The sequence below is a fragment of the Pelobates fuscus genome, chromosome 10 (genome assembly GCF_036172605.1).
Source record: "Pelobates fuscus isolate aPelFus1 chromosome 10, aPelFus1.pri, whole genome shotgun sequence".
Lineage (NCBI taxonomy): Eukaryota > Metazoa > Chordata > Amphibia > Anura > Pelobatidae > Pelobates > Pelobates fuscus.
This window is the reverse complement of record NC_086326.1, coordinates 51746197-51764800: the sequence shown is the minus strand read 5'-3', so window position 1 is coordinate 51764800 and position 18604 is coordinate 51746197. Positions and strand designations below refer to the sequence as shown.

The 18604-nt window shown below is 39.4% G+C and overlaps 1 protein-coding gene across 3 annotated transcripts in view; it reads left to right on the top strand.

Moving 5' to 3' along the window:
- Positions 1 to 2593: 2593 nt before the first annotated feature.
- The window catches only part of DOCK1 (dedicator of cytokinesis 1), a 369359-nt gene continuing 353348 nt past the window's right edge, over positions 2594 to 18604 (top strand). For all 3 annotated transcript variants that reach the window (XM_063434591.1, XM_063434590.1, XM_063434592.1), the window contains exon 1: positions 2594 to 3064. In XM_063434591.1, coding sequence (XP_063290661.1) covers positions 3019 to 3064 — 46 coding nt within the window. In that variant the 5' untranslated portion in view covers positions 2594 to 3018. The remainder of the gene's footprint in view (positions 3065 to 18604) is intronic.

The following is an 18604-nucleotide window of genomic DNA, read 5'->3' as shown; positions in this document are numbered from 1 at the left end:
TGTGTGTATGGGGGGAAGGGGCAATGTGTGTGTATGATAAGAAGGATGGGGGGGCTTATAATATGTGTTTTTTTTTTATTTAATTAAAATAAATATATTTATGTCCCCCCTCCCTTCTTACCTTTACTGTGAGAAGGGGGGAAATCTTTCTTTCCCTGGTGGTCCCAGTGGGGATTCCCTGGTGGTCCCAGTGGTAGGAGTGAACTCTAGCCCGCGCTACAGGGCTAGAGTTCACTCTCGCGAGATTTGGAGTGTTGCCGTGGTTACCGCGGCAACGCTCCAAATCTCGCGAGAGGAGGACCCGGAGGAGATGCTGGCTGAGCTCCCGGGTCCTCTCTCCCTCCCCTGCCGGCTGTCAGCACAGTGCCTGCGGGCCGGGGAGGGAGATCTCTGATCTCCCCGGTCCGCAGACACATTGCAGGGCTGGCACTTGGGCAATGCCAGCCCTGCACTAGCCGGCGGGGGGAGAATCTCGGGGGGGGGGGGCAATTACCCCGTTGCCCCCCACCCCCCTGGATCCGCCACTGGTCTTAACACTGCTCTGTGAACATTGTAGTATCTATGAAACGGTTTAAGAGGACCGGGACAGTGCACCGAGACCAGTTCAATGAGATAAAGTGGTCTGTGTGTCCATAATATCCCTTTAAGGCTGAGCACATAACAAGAAAACCTGGCTACTATGCACTATACAGGTTGAGTACTAGACAGCAAAAGGGAAGTTATTAAATAAAAATAATAGATCCAATACATAATGAGTGGAGTGACACTAAAAAAAAAAAAACACAACTGAAACAGTAGTGTACCAGTGGGACATGAAAGGAGGAGGGCACCCCTGTTGACGCTCACCCACCACTGGACACCAAGAAGTTTAATATCAGCCTCTGCTGAGTCTGCTCCTCCATGAGGTAAGAGATTTGATGATTTACCTGTAGCAGTGTGTGACTTTCTGTGTGTGCCTTTGTTTGACAGTGTGTGTCTGAGTTCATGTGAATGTATGTGACATAGTGTATTCATGTGACTGTGTGCTTGTGCTGTATGACTCTGTGTATGTGACCTTTTGTGTTTGCTAGCGTGACTGTGCATCTGTAACTGTGTCTGTATGTTACAGAGTATATATGTGTCACTGTGTACGCCTGAGTGCATGTACAGGAAAATATAGCAAAAGAGGGTGCACTCTCAAAGCGTAAAATGTTTATTTTTCATGTAACCAAACCATGTTACAAAATAAAGATTGATGTTTTGACCCTACTGGGTCTTTTTTAAAGATCAGTTTGTCTATGTTTGTGACTGTGTGTCTAGGTTTTTTATATGTGTATGCATAATTGTGTGTTGTGACTGTGTGTAATTATGAGTCTGTGACTGTGCATGACCGTATTTGTATGTGAGTGTATGTATGGTTGCATGTCTATGTATGTATGTACAAAGGATTAGAAGCGACACAGAAAAGTTTAAAATTGGTGGGGGCAACATATTTTCACACATGGGAGCCAAGTGACCTAGGTGTTTATCTGGATGATTTAGGCCTATCTTGTCTGGAGTTGCCTCGCCAGTAGACACTATGTTCATCTTGTTCTTCTTTAGTCCAATGAGCTAACCCAGACTGAAACATAAAATTAAGATGTACTTGGACACACCTAGCACATCACTAGTATGGACCTATATACCCCACAACATTGACAAGTTAGCATCATTGGTATTTGGTAGACCTCTGATATCCAGAACAACATATATTTTTTTCATTCTGTTCTGGTACTACTTCGGCTAGTGTGAGGCATGCTTGTCAGCTAAATGTGATAGCAACTATAGCGCATGTGCTGTAGTTGTTGTGAAGAAGATCATCAGACCCTTTGGTAGGAGGGTTCTCCTGCTCTCCCATCATTCAATTCTTTAAGTAGGTTGGCACTTTTTGACCCCTTTGTTCTCCTGTAATTCATTTAAGACGGATGGCAAAGCTGACACCATTGTTTTTAACACAAACCACTGTATGTATCCACAAAAACAGAAAAGAAATATGAAACACTGCATGAAAAAAAAAGACAATACTTCTCAAACCGGAACATAAACATAATATATGTGCGCTTTAATCCATAGCATCGCCAAATCTTCCAGGCTTGTCATCTTTTATGACGTGACTTACGAGGCCCCCAATGTTATTTTTCAATAGTTCAGCATCTCAGAAATATCAATAATAATATTAATAATAAAAATATGAGATCCCACACATGAGAGGTTTAGTAGTGCATAAATTGCTGCTTAAACAATTTATTTGTTGTTGAAAATATGCATATTTTATAAAATAAAATAAAAAAAATTCAACAGCATTTTGTAATACATAAACAGAATTATCAGCATTAAATTAAAATAAAAAAAATATAAACATTTGGGATTTTAAAAATAAATAAGAAATGCTGACTCATATACATTATGCTACTGTAGCCAACGATGTGCAACATGTGGGGAATGCAGTTAATTCGATACATTGTATCCAGCCGATCAGTTCCACAATGGAACTCCAAACGCTGCAGCCATTCCCACTTCAATCCCTCGTCCCCCTCATGACGTCACCCACCACGTGACACCAACAAACTTTTTTTTTCCTCCTCTCACCCTTTTTCTTTCTTTATTTTTCTCCCTCCCCCCCCCCTCATTTTTTCCCCTTCCTGTTGCCCAAAGGGCTTGTACGTGGTATCTGAGGGACGAGTTACACTGCATGCCTCTTTTACTTTAGCTTGTTTAGTGTTTTGTTTTTTTTAATCCTTACACAATCTTTTTTTTTTTTTTACTTGTTCTCTATTCTTCCGCTTCATCCTCAATTGGGAGGGAGGAGTCTGCTCCAGGAAATCCCTGACACGCCAAGCAGGCAGGGCTGCCCTCTTTCTACCCTGTATCAAAGTTTCATTTTAATCTTTTACCCTCTTGTTGTTTTATCTTACCCACCATAACCACTGCATATCTCCTATGAGGATCTGGACGCGGCTGTGACCCGTTTGGGGGGATTTTTTGGGGGGAGGTGGAAACATGACTCGCTGGGTCCCAACCAAGAAAGAGGAGAAATACGGAGTGGGTGAGTTCAGGAAGTTGGAGTGTGGCTGCTCACACTGTGTCTTTGTATTAGTCCAATATCTCACGTTTTTTTGTTTTATTTTTTATCACTTATTGCTTAGTACAGCAAAGTTGCACCCCCCCCCCCCCCCCTTGTACGACTACAATTCCCATGATGCACTGCTAGACCAAAGCATCATGGGAGTTGTAGTCCTGCAACAGTTAAGCGGGTGCACATTGGTACATTAGTGATATCCACTGGCTTACAGCATTAAACTCCTGGGAGCTGATGTGTTGTTTGTGGCAATATAGTTGCAGTTTGCAAACAAAGGCTTTTTATATTGAGCTGCCATGCATTGTATTGGTAAACACTGCAAAGTTCCACTTTGTCTCTGAAAACATGGATAATGGCCCTTTATTCCAAATCAGAACATGTATACTTGTGGGAAAACCTTTTTCAATAGAACGTCTTCAGTTGCTGCATATGTTCTTGAGCAGAAGAGCTGACAATTGCTGTATTTTCTAAAGGTGTCCTTGTTGCATGAAAATCTGCCTGCTAATTAGGGTTACATGTTAGGGTACAATTCACCTTGTTTACTAGGAGGTGCATCATTGCTTCATATTGATGGGCAGCACAGGAAAAGTGCTGCCCAGTAGTATGTGGCATTCAAATGGTGCATGATTCCCTTATAAATAATGAATTCCTTCACTGTAGCGCCTGAATGCCATATACAGCAGGACAGGACTTAATGGTGCTGACCTTCAATCTGTATGAGTAATATGTTTCCAGGAAATAAATGGTGGATCTGACAACCTACTACCAACTTCAAGATTAGCTAAAAACAAAAAAAAAACCGAAAATAGTCATTGTTCAGTTGCATTACCTATGGTACACAGCCTTTATTTGTAGTTCAACATGTGGAAAGTTGTATGTTTATTAAGTTATACTTGAGGGGCAGGGAAGGTTGCCTTTGCCCTCCAACTGTCCTGGGACCATAACTCCTTTGATAAACTGCTGGGGCTTTGACACACCAGATGTTTTAGATTCACCTAAATTCTTTACAGTGGAAGAGATCATTGAGATCCTACATACTTCTTTTATTGATGTATAGGGTATTGAGTTTTGACCCATTGATTTATGGCAAACTGACAGCGAGTTATGCATTTATTTATTTTTTCGTTTAATGCAACATTTTGTATGTAAGTTATTGATACAGTGTCTACGGAATGTGTACTTTTACATATACACTGTGAACCTTGATGGTAGCCTTTAGGTTTTTAGCAACCTATGTAGTAAATTAATGTGCCAGCAGGGCCCTGTGTGTTTATATCTGATATATATATATATATATATACACACACACACACGCGGCACCAACAAATTCCACAGCACTGTACAATTGGTGGACTAACAGACAGGTATTTGACATCCAGTGTGTGTTATTGGGGTATATTCATCGAACACTAAAGAAATTGTGAATTGAAATCCAAATTGCAAAATTTAGGCCAAAATAACTGATTTGGAAAAATTTCCCAACTCACCCGTAGTCATGCACTCAAAGCTTGGCTATTTTTGCCTGAATGTTGCAATTCATAATTATGTTGCTACAGTTAAGTGCTTAGTGAATAGCTCCCATTGTACTGGCAATTTTAATTCATGGGATGACTATTTTATATATTTAGGTGGAATTAAAAAAACACGGATATTGGTCAACCAAGGAAAAGACAAAAATCACATTGCAAAGAGCCAGGATGCTTTCTGTAAATAAAACAGCTGAGCTCCTGCATAATCTCTTTGGACACATTATTGTCTATCATTTGTGTAACAACATGGGGCAACAAGTGAATGAAGCTCTGTGGTGATTGGCTGTTTTTTTCAGCACAAAGACCCCAGCTGGATGACTTCCTACTTTGACATCTGTAAGGGACAATGGTCTTTCATGGTCCCTCAAGTCATTCGACTCGCCCCACAAACGGCACAGACACAGCAATGCCTCTGCTCTGATAGCTGGGCTATGTGTTCTAATCTCATCATTGCACATCTGTCGTTTAATTCAGATGTATTAGTTTAATTTAAACAAAAGGATGTGCGTTAGTGTAGCAATAGTGTTCTGGCAATGTGGTCACTTCTGTGCTGCAACTCTAAAAGAAATGGGCATTTTTGCTTTTTTTGTGTGTGTATGCTGCCTGGAGCACTGTGTGTGTGAATACTATGGCTCATCCTATTGGAATGGCTGGAGGGAACGCCTATTCCCTTAGCACACACACAGCACAGGAAGGGCTCCTCATCCAGTCTGCACACGATTCACCCACCCCCTACTTGTTTAGCTCCTGCCTCTTTCATGACATTTCACTCTCTTCTCTAACACTACATACAGAATAGTTTTCTCGAAAATTGATCTTTTCAATTGAGATAACAAAAACACCAATCTAGTACAGGAAACGAGAGGAAAAGAAAAAATAATTCTTCCTATGGCTGCGTCTAATTCAAATGGCATTTATTCCAATTAGGATATACATGTATTTTGATTTCTTGCTTATTTAGGTTTGAAGGAGCACATCAAATTTGCATTCGTAAAAATAAATAAAATGAATGGCGTTTGTGAAACTGGAACTTTTGGGCAATTGACAAAGGAATAGAAAAGTCATGTCAAAATATCTTGTTTACCTGGTTTTACAGCTCCGTTATCTTTTTAAATTGTATTTATTTATTTATGGTGTTTATACAGCACCAACATATTCCACAGCGCTGTACAATTAGCGTAGAACATACAATATACACAGACCATGGAATAAAGATCAGGAAAAAGGTTCAGCGCTGATAAGAAACAGGGAATATGACAACAAGGCAGCACACCTTTAAAAAGGGGAATCCCCTCTAAACCCCTTGAAATACAATGGAGAAAAAAAGAGAGAAAGAATAAGGGTGCACCTAAAACAAGTGGAAATAACAAATATTGATATAAAAGTAGGAATAGCAGCAGTGACAAATCGTACGAAAAAATGTCAAAATGTAATATAAAAATTGGAATAACAACGGTACCTAATAGTCCGAATATAAAATGTCCAAATGGTGGTCGCTATATACCCTTCTGATGGACTACTAGGACCACCATTTGCACATTTGGACATTTTATATTCGGACTATTAGGTACCGTTGTTATTCCAATTTTTATATTACATTTTGACATTTTTTCGGACGGTTTGTCACTTCTGCTATTCCTACTTTTATATCAATATTTGTTATTTCCACTTGTTATAGGCGCACCCTTATTCTTTCTTTCTTTTTTTTCTCCAATACACACAGACCAGTACAAATGGTAAAAAAAGAACTAAAATTTGTTTGTCAAATGTGTATAATTAACCATTTAGTGAATCTCCCTGTTAATGTTTATTATTTACACTTTCAAGTTAGGTGATATCATTAGAATAATACTTTTAAAAGGTGTAATTTTAGGTCCTTCCTTAATACGTGAGTGTCATGTCAAAACAGGTTATTTATTAAACCTGCAATGTGGAATATTGATAAGGTACTTGCACATCCTAAGTCAAAAGATCAACTCCTTTTCCATCTCCGATACTTTGATCTTGAAGTACCAATTGCCGCATCAGGTTCCCTCAATTAATGGTGTAGTTAATAATCTCTGACAAGAATTGCCAATAATTACATTTTGACTGAATGACATGCACTGCATTTGCAAGAGTTATTTGCCAACAGTCACAATTCATTATTCTTTAGTGTTTTGGATTTGACTGTCAGTAGGAAAAACAAAGTTGTGTTCAGGAAAGTTCTGCATGTAACGAGCTCTATTCAGCCAGAACATCCGGCTGGCTTCCAAGTACCCATTGTAATGGGTGAACAGGGAAAATGTGTCCCTTCTGGAAACAGCGTTTCAACATATTTACCTGTAAACAACATGTTGTTAGTTTGTCATTGTGCAGAACTGCAGTGTCATTAATGGGCTATCACTTTTCAAGTGCAATTATCAACACACTGATACGTTTACTTTAGGTTTGCATTTTTTATTCCAGTTGCAATTGTGGCTTGTTTATTATTTGTATTTATTATTTTAATTAATTTTTTTTAATGTTTACAAATATCTAATACCCGTGTCTGACATGCAAGTGAAAACATTGACTGCAGATCTGCTTGGGTCACCAGAATAGTAAAGTAATGTACTTGCAAAAATAGTAGAGCAATGACAAAGGCCTCTTTACAAAATTTTCGTGTAGTTGCTGACAATGATTACAGCAATCAACTTGCTTATTGAATGTGTAAATAAAGTGTGCATATGGGTACGGTATTTCTGTTTTAATTCAGTGCTCATCAGGAGTGGAGCTCACTTTCCCTTGATAACAGCTCCTATAGCAGTACATATATAATGCATTATAAGGATAAAATATATATTTCCTTTTGCCGCTGTTATGTTAATACTTTTTTATTAGTATCCACTTTCTCTCCTTTGTGCTAATGCTTCCATGACTGAGGCATCCTGGTCTTTTCTGCAATTCTGCTCCTTAATTGTCCTTTCCTAACACTATAGCTCCCTATAGAGCCCCCTCACTTGCCCAGTGGCGCAGAACCCCATTATCACTTACCTGAATCCAGCGGTGATATCCCTCGACGCTAGGTCATGCTCCGCCTTGGCTCTTCCTTGGCCGGTGTCAAGGACCTAATGCAAGCACAGTAGGACACCCCCCATAGGAAAGCATTGTATAATTATTTTCTATGGGGTTTTGGTTGACGCTGGATGTCCTTATGCATAGCGTGAGGATGTCCAACTTCAGGCAAATAAGTCTCCTAATTATCCAGTAGTCTCCTAGAGGCTGTCTGGTAAATAGCCACTTGAGGTGGAGTTAACCCTGCATAGTAATTATAGCAGTTTCTCAATAACTGCAATAATTACTATTGCAGGGTTAAAGGACCACTATAGTGCCAGGAAAACACTAGTACACTAGTTTTCCTGGCACTATAGTGCCCTGAGGGTGCCCACACCCTCAGGGACCCCCTCCTGCCGGATTCTGGGGAGAGGAAAGGGGTTAAAACTTACCTTTCTCCAGCGCCGGGCGGGGAGCTCTCCTCCTCCGATCCTCCCATTCGGCTGAATGCGCACGCGCGGCAAGAGCTGCACGCGCATTCAGCCGGTCTCATAGGAAAACATTATCAATGCTTTCCTATGGACGCTTGCGTGCTCTCACTGTGATTTTCACAGTAAGAATCACGCAAGCGCCTCTAGCGGCTGTCAGTGAGACAGCCACTAGAGGATTTGAGGGCTGGATTAACCCATTTAAAAACATAGCAGTTTCTCTGAAACTGCTATGTTTATAAAAAAAAATGGGTTAACCCTAGCTGGACCTGGCACCCAGACCACTTCATTAAGCTGAAGTGGTCTGGGTGCCTATAGTGGTCCTTTAACCCCTTAAGGACACATGACGTGTGTGACATGTCATGATTCCCTTTTATTCCAGAAGTTTGGTCCTTAAGGGGTTAAGGGGACTGAGACAGTGCACCCCGACCACTACAGTGAGATGAAGTGATCTGCATGCCTATAATATCCCTTTAAGGAACAGTTGCCCATGCAACGCAATCCTCCAAGATGACATCATTCCCATAAGTCTTTTCATTTTTATATTGCTTTAGTAAGTGTATACACACTGGCCAGAGGAGCAACCTCCGTGCACATGCCACATTTGCTGTGACGGAGAACTACTAGTTCTGGCAATCCCCATTCCTCATTGATCCGCATCAATCTAAATTGACAGATGAGGAGAGACCATGCTTGTTATTTTAAATAGTTTTTTGTTTTCTTCTAAATATGTATACAATTGCTGGCACAATGTCTATATGAAAGTTAATTTACTGGAAAGAACATGTGTCCAGTTCTGGAGACATTCCTAACCCATTTAAAGTTCTTACAAGATCAAAATAACTTTTGTATTTTTCCATAATACGCTGTTTACTGTTAAGTGTCCTCTTAACACACACACGGTACAGCTACAGAATGCTTTTTTTTTGTGTGTGTGTTTGTATGTGTTTTGTGATAGATTTTGTTTTGAAATTGAATTGAGCATTTTGTTGAACTTGTAAATAGCTCTATGTGCAGATTAGACCTTCAATGTGTCTCTTATCTGTCATTGTAGCTCATTTTTCTGAAACTTGTTTTTTTTTTCTAGGACTTAAGCCTGATGATAATAGTTATATTTAGTGTAATGCATGCCAATTACAAACTCAGACTGCCTGCCATGGTATCATTTAGAGCTGATGTTGTCAATATAACAGATTGCTTATTTTAGCAATGCAGATCTTTTTATGTCTCAGAGTATGCCTATATCGGTATATTTTTGTTTAATGTAATTTACATTGGTTCCCTTTCTGTGATCGTTATATCATAGTTGGCATTTCTAATACAAAGTCATTCCTAAAAAAAATAAAAAAAAAAAAATCCTCAAATTATAACAAGTATATACATGTTGTTTCTACTCTTTAATGAATTAAATGTGTTATGAATACATGAAATAAGTTTAGGTACTCTGTTGATTAAAGGACCACTATAGTGCCCTGAGGGTACCCCCACCCTCCAGGTCCCACTCCCGTGGCTCTGAAGGGGGAGGAAGGGGTTAATCCCTTACCTCTTTTCCAGCGCCGGGCTCCCACGGCGCTGGGACTCCCTCCCTCTTCTCCCGTCATCGGCTGAATGCGCATGCGCGGCAAGAGCCGCACGCGCATTCAGCCATTCTCATAAGAAAGCTAAGCTGGCGCCTTCTCACTGTGAAAATCACAGTAAGAAGCGCGGAAGCGCCTCTAGCGGCTGTCAATGAAACAGCCACTAGAGGCTGGATTAACCCATAGATAAACATAGCAGTTTCTCTGAAACTGCTATGTTTACAGCAACAAGGGTTAATCCTAGATGGACCTGGCACCCAGACCACTTAATTAAGCTGAAGTGGTCTGGGTGCCTATAGTGGTAGTTTAACACAAACCTTGAAATAGTAATATGACACGTTATATATTCATTGAGAATGGGACTGTTAGTCTTTCTTAATTGAGCTTGTCATGACAGGTCCACTATAAATTAATGCATTTCTTCTGTATAGTTTCATATAGCAAAATAAAGTCTAAACTTTAAGAAGTTTCCTGTACCTTTTCTTAACATGATTATAAAACTAAAAAAGAGAGATCTTAAGCTAAGTTTAGGTAATGTTCTGCGAAAGCCTTTAGGAGTGAAACTTATGGTTCCATTTGCGAATCATTTCAATAAGCTGAAAAATTGATTTCCAAATGACATGATGGTCATGGTCAATGACAATGGTCTATCTGTCCTTCTTGATTATAGAGCAGGCTCAAATCAAACATTGCAGCTTGTGAATTCCTTAGATATGTAGGCAGCTTAGACAAGCAAATTAGGAATCTTTGCCAAATTTTAAGCTTTCAAGCAGTTCAGACACAAAATAACAATGACACATTTTATGGCGGCATAAGTAGTATAATGAAAAATAGGGAATAATAGAGCTTTAGGTAGCTTCAGTGGTTCTTTTCTTCCCATTTTATTTTCCTAACCTGCTTATAAGTACATTGTAAAGCACTCTCAAAGTTTATGCTGCCTTCTGTGTTTCCTTCTAAGCATACAAGTACTTGTATGGCATATGCCCTCATGTCAGATGAATAGTATATGGCTTTCCACCTCTAAATGCATGTCCCATATATAGCTTAGTTCTTGGAAACCGTAATTTAAGTTATTGGTAAGCCGCCATGGTTTCAATAATTTTCTCATGACTGGAACTACTATCAAGTAATTAACTTTGTTTCCTCTTCCTGCTTTTTGAAGATTGTTAACATCATGAAGTAAAAGCAGAGAATAATTAAGACTCACTGGGCTTTAGGCAGTGTGCCAGTTTGGGCACTCTTTTTCATATAGGCATACTTAACCCCTTAAGGACCAAACTTCTGGAATAAAAGGGAATCATGACATGTCACACATGTCATGTGTCCTTAAGGGGTTAAGGGATACTATAGTGCTAGGAATACAAATATATGGCTAGCACTATATGTCCCTCTACACCCCTCCCCCGCCACCCTTCTTGTGCCACCTGGCACTGTAAAGGTTAATAAACCCTTGTTGTACTTACTCGATTACAGTGCTGAACTCTCTCACCGCTGCGCCTCCACCGACCTCACACAACGGGGCAAAGGGGGCGCAAATGTAGCTAGTGCATTCGTCACTCCCCATAGGAAAGTATTGCTTTAATGCTTTCCTATGGAGATTTTACTGCAGAGCCAAAAGTCGCCTAACAAGCAGGAAGTGTCTCTAGTGGCTGTCTTATTCCAGCAATGTAATTAGTGTAGTTTCTCTGGAACTGCAATTATTAACATTGCAACACTACAGTAGACATGGACACTGCACTCAGACCACTTCAATGAGCTGAAGTGGTCTGGGTGCCTGTAGTGTCCCTTTAATGGGGTCAAGCAAATTCTTGGTTCCAGGACTCTAAGCCAACACCTAGGGTCATCTTATGATTAATCCTGCTCTGAGTAAAATAATCCCATAGAGCACAGAATACTGTCCATTGATATTGAGCTTGCTTGAACCCTCCCTGACCATGCCAACCAGTATCCTTTAGAATAAACCATTGGTTGTTATTGTATGGCAATTCTGGCACACATACTTGTGAGTGTGTAATTTACAGGTAGCTGGTTTAACTATTAGTGGAGGTGTATGGGCTACTAATCACTTTGCTGATCATGTCTGCGGGAGATTTATTTTAACAGAAAAAGGTTGAGTATTTTGGAAGATGCTCTTCATCAGTAGCAGTTTGTCTACCTCTGAATTAGACATATTTGTTCAAGGCAAGAGAATAGTGTAACTTTGTATGCTTTTAGCACTTACGTTTTAGCTACAGTCATAGTAAAATATTTATATTGGTTCAAACAAATACAAGTCTTGTTCAAAGAATACATTTCAATGTTTCATTTGCTGCAATTATGGGAAAAGGCATAGCTACAGAACATAGAAAAAGGGGAATAAATGGAAATTTAAAGCAAAATACTCAGAAATCTCTGTAGTGCATCAATATATGTCATGTTTGATTCTTTAATGTGGCTGTGGGGTTTCTGTTTTATAGAGACACCATAGTCCCCACAAAAACTAAAGCTTATTGTATTTGTTCTTGTGAGTATAACCATTCCCTTCAGGCTTTTTGCACTTAAACACTGTCTTTTAAGAGAAAGTGCATGGTTTACATTACAGCCTAGGGATACCTCTATTGGCCACTCCTCAAATGGCTACTAGACATGCTTCCTGGGGCAGTGCTGCACAGTGTGACTGCCATTCAGTGTCTCCACCCTCTGCATGGAGACACTGAACTTTCCTCAACGAGATGCAGTGATTTAATGCATCTCTATGAGGAGATGCTGATTGGCCAGGGCTGTGTTTGGCAATTTCAGCCAACCAAGTGCTTTTCTATGGGAAAGCATTGTGATTGGCTCAGATCATCACTTCTGATGATGTCTGCCAAGCAGGCAGATCAGGGGCACAGCCAGCAGCAGCAGACTGGAATAAAGATCAGATTTTACTATATTTAGGGAGTAAAGGGCCAGGGGGGCTAGATGGTGGTGTTAACACTATAGGGTCAAAAATACATGTTTGTGCTCCTGACCCTATAGTGTTCCTTTAATTCAGTGCTCATCAGTAGTGGAGCAGAGGTATTGCTAACAATTGCTGCATTCTTATGTAAATCCCACACATCTTTGGTAGATCCTTTAGTAACCCCAATCATAACCTTACAAATCATGCAATGTAATCGATAAATAATTCATGTATTATGACAGGTTCTGTTTAACAGACCCACTTTCACTTTAACAGATACCATCTCCTATAGCAGTGTGTGTGTGTGTGTGTGTGTGTGTGTGTGTGTGTGTGTGTGTGTGTGTGTGTGTATATATATATATATATATATACTGCATTATATGTGTGTGTGTGTGTGTGTATATATATATATATATATATATATATATATATATATATATATATATATATATATATATATATATATATATATATATATATATATATATATTGCATTATACGTATAAAAATGTATATATTTCCTTATGGAGCTATTATATCGATACTGATATTTGTTTAACCCTCCAGCTGACAATTGATTGGTGCTGTGTTTTGCTATGCATGCACGCTAGCATCGCAGTGTTTCCCTATGGGTAAGCATTGGATTGGCTCTAATCATCAACACTGATGACTTCAGCCAAAGAGGCAGAGCAACAGCAAGTAGAGCAGTGTGGCACAGGATGTAAGGTAAAACTTTGCAAGGGATATGGACACCTACTTAGGTAGGGGAACACTGTAGCACTCTAGTATTAGGAATAAATGTTAAGGTAACACTTCCCCTCTCTTAATGCACGTTAGTCCTGGACATTAGGCGCTCGTCATGATGAGCAGGTAAACTCCCATTGTTCTCCCATGGTGTGTCTTATTGTTTATAGTTATAATATGTTCCTTGACTCGGGCAGACCTCAGTCAGCCAGTTTCATAGACGAGGGAAAGGTAAGACTTATTTTAGAAATTCTGTGCAATACAATCTAGTCTGCTTAAAAACTCTATTGGCTGCACAATCAGCCTGCTGACAAATAGTAGATATAATCAAAACCTCTAGAGGCTACTGGGCCCTAATTAACCATGAGGAACATGGTGGCGTGGTAACTCATTTTCCCTTGTGCTTATATCATACATAGGGGTTAGGATAAAAATGTTTTGGGGGGTTATTTACAACCTTAAATATGTGTGGCGGACACCTTGTTTGTCAAGTATACCATTCAGGAGCCATTAATATACATGAAGCACCTCTATTCCATGAGTGGTGGCATGCGGTGAAGTCAATGATGTAATACAGCTACCCACAAGTTTCTGAAATCATCATTCCACAAGTGGTGGAATGAGGGAATTAATAAAAAAAAATGTTTTACCTGCAAGTGGCCCCTTCCTACCTCACACCCATATCCAGCAGATCTGTAATAAATTTGTCAGATACCCATGGCTGGGATGATTTAAATAATATCGTAAGTTTGGTTAAGGTATTGGATAATAACCCTTTAGTCCAATTACCTGTAAACTGGCCATACCCCGCAGATCTTTATTTGCTCTCACTGGTAAATTATAGGACAGTTGATTGTACAGGGGGGATTGGTAATTCAGTTAAAAAAATATTAAATTAACCACTGATATTGCATATGTTGCTTAGATATCTTGTTAGTTTTCCTAATTTCATACCAATTCCATACCAAAAAGTTCCAACTCAGCTTATACTTACCATACCTAAACATGGCATAACCGAATTAAAAAATCAACTACTTTTGTTTTCAAAACAGTGTTAACCCTTTCCCACAAAGAATAACGGGATGCATTTTTTGGGAATGTGCTGATGGTCTGTCTAGTTGTGACAGGATTAAGGAAATGCATACTATGAATAGTAACCAAAATACTTCACCACTTTCAGTGTGTTGGGACACGTTCCGCATTCTCTGTTTGAATTCATAGCATGCCCCAGCCATAGTGAGCAAACCGTATTCAGTAAAGCTACCTGGCAACAATTTGCGGCTGTGTTGACCTCATATAATTTAATGCAATAGTACGTTTATCTCTATCAACAAACTTTGCTTTTCTGTGTTAAGTGGATTAGTGTATCAGCCGGCTGTCATTTTGAACACCAGACATTGCTTATGGGATGTGATAGTGAAGTATGTTGCTGAATAAGCTGCATATTGTGGGACTTTTACTGACAAATTTGATACATCTATAGCAACAATGAAGATATAAAAAATAAAGATATAATTTTTTTTTTTAATTAATTTTGCACCGTGTTATGAGATGCAACTAGTAACTAATAACTATGGAATTATTTGCTGGAAAATGAATTGTAGTGATTAGAAAATTATTTGGGGAGTATTTATCAAAATCTGCAATTTAGTCCTAAAATTTTCTACATTGTTTTAAAGCAGTCCTGTTTCAGGGACAATGTGTCAATTAGACTTTTTTGTTTTGAGTATATGGTATGAAAATTACAGTGAAAGTAGATTGTATCTACGGTATGTCCGATGTAATGCGGAAAGATTAAAATAAGGTCCTGGACCTCTGAACTGGAAACATTGCTTCATTAGCTAATTGGCATCAAATAGACATTTTAATGTCATTACATCAGAATTAGCCCTGGGGTTAGTGGACCTGCTAGCAAGGCAGAATATCATTTCACCATATAGACCCATGTTGATAAGGTCTCCATGGAGAGGAAGGCTCTACATACAATGGCAGAACTGATGTAGAGAGGGCCTGGTGCTAGAATTTGTCGTGGGTCCTACTCTAGCGCAAGGGTGGCCAAAAGGTAAATCCCCAACTGTCAAACAACACCCGCAAAGCTTATCAGCTGGAAATCTACCATTTGTCCATCCTTGCAGGGTGGTATTTGTGAGCAGTGTTTGTAGGTTTGCATGTAATCATGTGTTTTTGTGTGTGTGTATTTGTATGTACGATTGCCATTTGGAATGCAGTGGTATACTTCTATGTAATGTTTGTGTTTGATTGCACAGGTGTGTTTGTATGTAGTGTTGGCTTTTAAATGTATACTTTTGTGCGTAGTATTGGTGTTTTAATACTGGGGTATATTTGTATATAATCTTAGTGTTTGACTTCAGATTTGTGTTTGTAAGTAATGCTTGCATTTGATTGCAAGGGTGTGTTGACATGTAGTGTTGGTATTTGCTGAGATGTATGCAAATATACACATACTTTCCCTGGCACACTCACACACTCACTGACACACACATAGATACACGCACTGACACATACAGTGACAAACATGTAGATACACAAACTGACAAATACATACACACATACATGTAGTAATGTTTACAGATAGTCACCCTTCTGTTCATGTGTTAGGTGCATGGGCTACCCGATGGTCCCCCTGAGCAAGTGGGCTGCACCAGCACGACTGCACTAGCAGTAGTTTTGATGGTGCCTACATACCATACATACCCTCCATATAAGTCTATAGAGTCAGAAATGCTTTCTCTTTGTACCCTTGTTACTTACTTTGGCCTATTAGGTTAACCTTATGTAACATGCCGATCAGGGACGGATTTCCCATCAGGCACAGTAGGCATCTGGCTACAGGCGCATGCTATGTTTCTATCATTTAAATACATAAAGGGAATCAACACAGTAAAAGAGGAGACTATATTTAAAAGAAGAAAAACTACCACAACAAGAGGAACTAGTCTTAAATTAGAGGGGCAAAGGTTTAAAAATAATATCCGGAAGTATTGCATGGAATAGGCTTCCAGCTGAAGTGGTAGAAGTGGTAGAGGTTAAGCATGCGTGGGATATGCATAAGGCTATCCTAACTATAAGATAAGGCCAGGGACTAATGAAAGTATTTAAAAAAATAAAAATAAAATTTGGGCAGACTAGATGGGCTGAATGGTTCTTATCTGCCGTCACATTCTATGTTTCTATTATTGGGGAGCCTACTCTGCCAGTTAAAACACCATTCCCTGCCCCTTGCCTGGTGTCTGCAGCTTGCCCTAGAACTTTCTAATTACTGTATTCCGTCTGAGAGAGCCTGATCTGTGCATGGCCATGTCCCCTCCGACTAAACACCGTGAACTCCTGGAAGGAGTGGGAAGTGGGTTCGCTGGGAGAAGGGACTGGCCAGCTCAGAAGTGACACACGCATGCCGTTTAAAAAAAATAAAAAAATTCCAGGGAATTGGGGGAGTTTATTTAAAATGTTGCTTTCAGCAAATTATTATTTTTTCACCTGTAAATGTTTTTCCTGTAACTTATTTTTGTCCATTGCTTCCTTTGCACCTGTCATTTTTTCTGTGATACACTGGATTGTTAAAATATTGGGTTGCTTTTGTATGATGTAGGTGTATGTAAATACACAATGGCATTTGAATGCATGGGTGTATTTCTCCCAATCTATACATTGTTTAGCAAACCTGCTTGCACAATGTATAGATAGAATGTTATGCTCTTTCAAAATAAAGGCCTCAGGAAATTGCATATATTAAGAAGAACTAGTTAACTTTATACATACCTCAAAGTAACTATTTAAGGAATGGATGCACTCCTTAAATAGACACACACGCTGATGCACACTCACTGAAACATACATATACATGCAAACATTTACACAGACTGACCCATAAAGGCACACACTCATTAGCGCACACACAGACAGACCCATATAGACACACACAGTGACCCATACACACACACACACACACACACACACACACACACTGACTCATTGACTTGCACAGACTGACCAATATAGACCTATTTACACACGGATTTATATCCACACACTGACCCATATGGACACACACAACCAATGGCCCATACACCATACACACTCACTGACCTATTCAGAGTGCACACTCACCAGCTACTTAGATGTCTCACTGACTAGTGTTGTTACTGAGCTCCCAGACACTTTCTCCTCTTCTCCCCCCCCCCCCCCCCCCCATATGCTCTCTTCACGCACAGCTGAACCTCCTCCTCTGTGTCTCCCTGTGCAGACAGGTGAAAGTGTGTCTCCCTATGAGACAGAAGAAAGTGAACTTTACAAAACTTTGTAATGTCCTGGAAAAAACAGGATAGTTGGCAACTGCAATACTGTTACCCTGACTGTACACACGCTACTACACCTACTGCTCCCAACACTTTTACACACACACACTGTTACCCACACACCGTTATACACACTCACAAACTGCTGCACACACACACAAACACAGACACGCCTACATAGACATGCATATATAAAATTAATAAGGTGGTGGTGAGCACCACTTGTAACTTAAAGGGCTCTCCAAGCACAGGTTGTCCAGGATTGATTGAGAGATCTTAGTCATTTATTTTGTTTTTGCTGAACAAGATATCACCTGATATTGTTACAGCCTGAGGATTTGCTGGACATGTAGATTTTCTATTTTATTCATTCATTCATGCACAAATTATTTTTGATATTTCAATCATGACTCCATTTTACACGTATCATGGGCAATGTAGTTCTCATCCTCTTGCATTGCCAAGATTAGCGGTTATTGTTAAACTGTATTAATAACAATACAGTTATTACCGTGCTTGAAAATAAAAACTTTAACTTCTATAAAATAAACCACAGCTGGTGTAATGCTTATTTTTGTTATAACTACATAAGCAAGTATTCTAAAGAAATGTTAGTGTTGTACAGGAACAGTGCTTAATGCAACACTGTGCATGGTTTGTAATGCTTTCTTTATAAGATGCAATCCATGAGAAAAGTAAGAAACTAGAATCTGTCTTGCTACTGTGAAACTGTAGCTCTCATAATTCTTTACCAGTTAGCAAATCATTTTTTTTTCTTTTTTTTTTAAGTTTAACAAAGGCTGGATAGACCCCATATCTCTTTTAAAGGAACTCTCCAAACGCACAAAGCTTGTTGAAGTGCTTTATGTGTGATGATTGTGTCCAATTTATTATCATTTTCTAAAAGTGCCGATTTCA